This window comes from Notolabrus celidotus, chromosome 2 (assembly GCF_009762535.1).
Source record: "Notolabrus celidotus isolate fNotCel1 chromosome 2, fNotCel1.pri, whole genome shotgun sequence".
In the NCBI taxonomy this organism is placed as follows: Eukaryota; Metazoa; Chordata; class Actinopteri; order Labriformes; family Labridae; genus Notolabrus; species Notolabrus celidotus.
In genome coordinates, this window is record NC_048273.1 from 36,586,537 (window position 1) to 36,593,440 (window position 6,904).

A 6,904-nucleotide genomic window follows, 5' to 3' on the forward strand; every position below is an offset into this window, starting at 1 on the left:
AAAAAAGCATAGAATTACAAAGCCTAAAACCGGGGGGAGGAAAAAGACAAGCAAAACAAGACATCTGAATGCAGAGCAAATTCATGAATTAGGGGTGGGGAAATGCCATCTTATATAAAAATGTTTTTAATGAGGATTTAAAGCAGTTAAGGTTGTGGACTGTCTAACTGTCAGTGTCAGGGAGTTCCACAAACTTGGAGCTCTGATTGAATGGTCACCTTTTAATTTGAGACGGGATCTTGGCACAACCAGCAGAGATGTATCCACAGAAATAACAGTTTCTGAAAGGGACATATAAATAACAGTTTTACCATACAAAAAAAACACAGTTTGGCCAAATTGGTGGACAAATAATGAAATGTACAAAAAAGATGATATTTTTGCACTTTTTATGAATGAAAACATAAGGTGTTAAATATATAACTGTAAACTAACATTGATAAAAGTTAAACAGCCATTAGGTAAAGTTTAATGGTTGAGCGGTTCATTTAACAAGCTGATCTTTCTGTTTTTTTTCTGTGAACATTGAACGCAGCTTTGGCTCCCTCTAGTGGCGCTTCCTGGTGATGTCATATTGCACGTCCATCAGTCGCAGGAATTCCACACAGCGTAATACGTCATCAACGTCCGACGCACAAGCACAAGATACCAGCAGCAACAATGGTACGATATCACGTTTATCTTCTTAATTAGTTTTAAAATGTTCACTAAATGTTACATGAAGTATTGTTTGAATGTTTGTAAAGTCCTCACATGTCACTGACTGTCTGTGTGTGAAAGTTTGTTCACTTGAAGCTTCCTACTGCTCGGCTGTGAGCCCGCCGCTAACATTAGCATCGACCTGCTCTGTGTTTCAGCTCTTCTACTCGTTCTTTAAGTCTCTGGTGGGGAAAGATGTGGTGGTGGAGCTCAAAAACGACCTGAGGTGGGTAAATATGTTGTTTGATGTGTGTAATTTCTTAATGCTGAAGGATAAAAGCTTCATTGTCTGTCCAACTAGCATACAGTGATTGCTTCTTTGTGCTAATGAGGCTAAAAAGACATGGACCTAGTCTGAGTTTGATGTAATACACTTACTTTGATTACAGTTGTATTATCCTACACTTATTTACAGCACAGGCAGTTTAATAATGTTAACTTTGGTCTTTTACTCTTTGATTTCCATAATAAAACCCTGTAATAATCCATATCCTGCCATCTCTTTTCTCAGCATCTGTGGGACACTTCACTCTGTGGACCAGGTTTGTTAGAACTGATTTTTCACTATTTTTAATACCACTTGCTTTGAACCTTAAAACATCCATTATTTGGTATTATGGTATTTTATATAGTAGCAGAAAACACTGAAGCGTATGAATAAAATAGGTCTACAATTGTGTTTTGCTCCCTAAGCTGCTGCACTGGAAAAATGCTCCTCCAAAACCAAGACCAAAAAAAAATTATTTCAAGGTACTTTTACCTTGAAATAAGCAAAAAAATCTGCTAATAGAAGAAGTGAAAATTAGCTTGATAAGATTTCTTAAAATAAGACGTAATATTTAGAAAACTGTGATCTTAAAATTAGCAGGGAAAACTTATTTTAAGCAATATTTTACCAGTATGTTAAAGCTTAGTGTCTCAGAATAAAACAGGAATGATAACAATTAGTATTTTTTCACTCAAAAAAATATTTCTGCACTAATACATTTCATGTCAACTTCTTCATTTGAGATATATTCAGATTAATTTGAGTTGTATTATAGCAGCACTTCTCTAGGTTTAAGACCATCTTGTACTTGAAATAAGATGACAATGTTAAATTTGAACATTTTGAGATATAATGTCTTCTCGTAGTGAGCTGGATATACTAATATTCAGTCATGTTGTTTTTTTAGGATAAGCCAGCTATGCTCTAAAGTAGGTGTTTCATTGTGTGCATGTAGTTTGAGGATGAATATTTTGATCTGATTTAGAAGAAACAGTGTCTGAAAATTAACTGAAAACTGTAACCCACCCTTAAAAACAACAACTTTTCTTTCTTTCTTTCTTTCTTTCTTTTATCAATGGAGCTGTTTTCTGATAGATTCTCCAATAAAATGCATTAACTTAAATCAAGTAAAGGGTTTGTCTTAAATCAAGATTATCCGTCTTCTACAAATAAGATCTCAGCTTGAAAAATGTCTGAAATGTAAAATAAACCTTGTTTCTTCTAAATAAAAACTCAAAACAAGATCATTTCAAGATTGTTTGACTTAGCAAGATATTTAAGATGTCTTAAAACAAGTCCCTCTATCTTGCTCAAATGTTACTTGTTAAATAAATGTATCTTAAATCAAGTGGGAGAAGACATTTTGACTAAAAATGAGACAATTTCACTTGGTAAGACTTTGAGTTTTTGCAGTGTGCAAACACGAGAGAGAGCGTTGATCATTAAACGAGAGAGGGATGAAAAGAGAGAGCCTAAATTAAAGCGATAAAATCAATAAATCAATCTTTACTTGTATAGCCACAAATCACATCAAATGTTTTCTCAGGACTCTTGACGAAATGAGAGCGTACTCTATGTTCTGTTATTACCAAAGAACCAACATCAAGATCCAGTTCCATCTTACAGAAAGGACTGAGTCTGATCTCATCTTAATCCACCATGAGCAGAGACAGGCAGAAACCTGAAACCAGACTCATGATTGACACACATCTGCTGAGATTGTGTTGGGTTTGGAAAGAGTGATAGAGGGAAGTGCAGAAAGAGAGAGATGGACGGAGATGCACATAAAACAGGAATAAGATGTGTTCACAATCACACCTTCAGCTCTCACAAAGCCCCAGCACACCGATTCACAGGTCAGCATATACTGGCATGTTGTGAAGTCCTTTCAGCATCTCAGGGCCATGAACATGTTAGGTTCATGTCTGGTGCAGACAGAAGGAGAGCAGAGGAGAGACACAGCGATGTCACCTGGACCCTACACGTTCTCTATTAGTCAGTTGACAGGGAGCAATTATTGATGCCGTCTGTCAATGCTGTTTGAGGCTGTCTTATGAAACGAAGCAATTCAGAATAATATTTTTCTGTCTATATGGTAAGCTGTTATTTAAAGTGATGTTACATGTTACTCTCCTGCTGGTGTCTTTCAGTACCTGAACATTAAGCTCACAGACATCAGCGTCACAGATCCAGAGAAATATCCACACATGGTAAGTTCATCTGTCAAAGACTGATCTGAGTGTTTTCACACATTGTTGTCTCATATTAACTATAATAATGATGCAGTTTTATTTGTATAGGACTTTGCATACAGGGGAGACGCTCAGAGTCCTTTACAATACAGTGAAACAACAAGCAAATGCAGATACTATACAATACTGTACAATAGAACCAAGCATTAAAATAAGAGAAACAAATCCAAGGAGGAAGGAAAGGAATGTTTTATCAACAATGTGTGAAGGAGAAGAATGAAATAAAGGGAGGACACTTTCTTAAAGGCTTTAAACAAAAATCTGTTTTCAGGACGGCTGTGTTATGCACAAAGTTTTTTTCGAGGTGACTGATGTCCTCATCTTTCTGTAACGGCTACAAAGAGTGATGTCCTTGGTATTTGATGTTTTGTTGAAGTTCTATAGCAGTTTCTTGTTAACAAGATTATTAAGAGATGACAAATCAAAAGTCTGCCAAAGAACAGTTTATTACTTTGGTTAGGGGCCTTAGAGACTCTCCCTGTAAACACAAAAGCCTAAATTGTTTCTGAGCAGTACCAATTGTGCACCCATCTGGGCAAGTTCCCACACATGCAGGTGAGGGACATTTGGGACAATTGAAGAGACGTCTCATCCTTCATGTTAGAAATACAAAGCCCATGCAGAAGAATGAAGTTTGATACACTTTGGATTTCATCAAGTCAGGAATGGGAAAAAAACAAATCAGTGAGTACTCTAAAAGGGAGGAAAAGTAAATCCTAAAAAAGCAGCCTGAGAAACGCGAGTTCTTTGAAGAACTGCAGAGTTTTGTGAATGAATGAATTGCAGGTTCAGGTACAGGCAGTGTGATCACATCTCATCACACCTCACACCCAGCCTTTGTCTTGTTTCCCTCTGCTCTAGCTCTCTGTGAAGAACTGTTTCATCCGTGGGTCCGTGGTCCGGTACGTCCAGCTGCCTGCAGATGAAGTGGACACACAGCTCCTGCAGGACGCTGCACGAAAAGAAGCCATGCAGCAGAAGCAGTGATTGACCCGCAGGGTGGGGTTTGGTTTCAGGGTGGGTGGGACGGAGGTTTTCTGTTTGAACATGATAAGGTTGTGTATCTTTTGAAAGTGGGTCAAACATTGTTGTTGTTTTTCTGTATTTTCAGAGAGAACTTAATTTCATTCCTGACGTTTGTGATCACAAATTTTACAAAGTAGGACGTATTGGAAAAGATCTTTACCCCACAGGCGGTGCAGGAGACTTTATTTGATCCTGACTTTTGTTTAGTTTTTTAAAGACACCTACTAAGTAAATTTTTGAGTCCAGATGAGGTGAAGATCTGCTTCAGTTTCTGAAGCGCTGTTGCTTCTCTTTCAAACACACAACAGTTTTTTTTATGTCACTTCAAAATAAAAATATTTTATTTATATTTTGAACCTTGAATCATCTTTTATGGGTTATTTTTTTGTATTTTACCTTTTTAAAGTATTTGAAGACAAAACAACTGACTAGCCTTGAATACTATGACTAATCATGGACAAAATGTAGTTTCTAAAAGGACTGTGTTCTGAATCTCACAGCCTCACTGAGCAAGTCATCCAAATCAGATTACAAACTTAACAATCAAAAGTTTGGAAACACCTTCTCATTCAATGGTTTGTATTTATTGTAGTTATTGTAAACACTGTAGATTAATACTGAAGACATCAAAACTATGAAAGAACATATATGGAATTATTGAATGAACAGAAAAGTGTTAAACAAAGCAGAATATGTTTTATATTTTAGATTCTGTAAAGTAGCCCCCTTTTTCCTTCATGACAGCTTTGCACACTCTTGGTATTCTCTCAGTCTGCTTCATGAAGTGGTCTCCTGGAATGGTTTCTAATGAACATGAGCGTTGTCAAGAGTTCATTTGTAGAATGACTTGCCTTCTTAATGTGTTTGAGACCATCAGTTGTGTTGTTCAGAGGTAGGGTTAGTACACAATGGATAGCCCTATTTGACTACTGTTGTAATCCAGATTATTTCATAGTTTTGATTTCTTCAGTATTAAACTACAATGTTGAAAATAATTAAAATAAATAAAAACCATTGAATGAGAAGGTGTGTCCAAACTTTTGACTGGTAGTGTAGATTCAACTCAAGGAGGTCATAGTGAAAACACAACAGTGTCTTTAAGAGTGTGTCCAGGTATAAAACTGTTATGGTGGTTTACTTGTAGTTTAAAGAACTACAGGTTTCTTCTTTCACATTGGTGCAGTACTCTTTATTCATTCTCACAGGGTCTCTGTTTTTACTTTAGTCAGAACTACTCTATCGTCACTTTGCGGCCGTGTTGGTGCTCACACAACAAAGATCGAAACATAAAGTGAGCTCTAAAAACAAGAATAAAAGTGTAGTGTCAAAATGTTTAGTACACTACCAGTCAAAAGTTTGGACACACCTTCTCATTCAATGGTTTTTATTTATTTGAATTATTTTCAACATTGTAGATTAATACTGAAGACATCAAAACTATGAAATAATCTGGTTTTGCCATAATCTGGATTACAATAGTAGTTCAATAAGGCTATCTATTGTCTACTGACTTGTTCCCCCATACAACAACGGGTAGTGTCGATTGTCATTGAGCTCAGAGAAGACAAATAAATACTCTGTCCTCATTAAAACAATAATGAGAGTTTGGAGCTGATATCTGTTTGCTTTTCTTGAGAGGCCAAGATGACGATGGCCTGACTGCCCAGGCTCCTCACAGCATCTTATAACAATGGATTTAAGAAATGAGACTAACTTTGTACACTTTATTTATCATTCCTCTTTTCTTTGGACCCTTTTCTTCTGTAAAAGTAAATAAATGTGGCATTGGCACAAGTCGAGGCTGCAGAAATCCTTAAAACATTAAAACAAGATCTAAAATAACACAAACATTCATGCTCTCCAAACTTAAACTCAAAAGTAATGACATGTAACCTCGCTGGTACATAACCGCCCAGGTGTGTGGTTACATAAGTTTAACTTCATTACATACAGCTCATAGTACCTGAGGTCATTGAACTTCAGATACATGTAGCCTCCCGTCTGACGTTAGTAGGTCAAGTCTTTGACTGTAGGAGTCATCTCTGCTTGTTTTGCTGTTACACTCACGCTTATCTTTTAATTGCCATTTGGTGGTACAGTGGATGTTGGTCTAGACAAAGTTTAGAGGCGATGTTTTAATTCTTATCTTACAAGGACAGAAAGTTTGCAGCATGATTTCGTTGATGGGCAGTGACCTTTCTCAGAGGTGATGTGGATTGTTTTTACAGCTCGTAGGAGTACGAGGTGAGTATTTACCCACAGCGTAAACTTCATAGTGTTTATTTAAAGCTCCTGTGGGGAACGTGGAGGTTGTGTGGACAAAGTGAGAGGATATGTCTCTTTGTTGATGTCCTGTGCATGTGTGAGCATAGTTTTCTGCACATAAATCTCATCCCTCCTTATTTTAAACACTTAACGTGCAGCACACTACGAATCTTCGCCATGGGAAAGTTTAAAAAATGTGTTCTGGCAGTGTGCCATTATATACCTCGTTGCCAAGTGTGTCAGGTACATAGAATAACTTCATAGAACAACCATCCTCTCTCTGACGGCCTTGTTCGCTTTTGTAGGTCATATAGAGGCGTCAGTCTTAATTTCAGTCTGTTTCATAACCCACTAAAAACTCCTCACTTGAGCTTTAAGGACAGTTGCAGCCTAT

General features: G+C 37.0%; 1 protein-coding gene across 1 annotated transcript; it reads left to right on the top strand.

Moving 5' to 3' along the window:
* The first annotated feature begins 531 nt into the window (after positions 1-531).
* On the top strand, positions 532-4,601 carry smx5. The gene is made up of 5 exons (XM_034704363.1): positions 532-663; positions 858-925; positions 1,211-1,241; positions 3,118-3,177; positions 4,081-4,601. The coding sequence occupies exons 1-5, from the start codon at positions 661-663 to the stop codon at positions 4,204-4,206; spliced, it is 288 nt and encodes a 95-aa protein (XP_034560254.1). The 5' UTR covers positions 532-660; the 3' UTR covers positions 4,207-4,601.
* The last annotated feature ends 2,303 nt before the right edge of the window (positions 4,602-6,904 follow it).

Bases quoted from the DNA above. Each gene is read 5' to 3' on its own strand.
- smx5 (XM_034704363.1), top strand. The intron at 926-1,210 runs GTGGGTAAATAT...CTCTTTTCTCAG, and splicing joins GAGCTCAAAAACGACCTGAG to CATCTGTGGGACACTTCACT. The intron at 3,178-4,080 runs GTAAGTTCATCT...CCTCTGCTCTAG, and splicing joins CAGAGAAATATCCACACATG to CTCTCTGTGAAGAACTGTTT.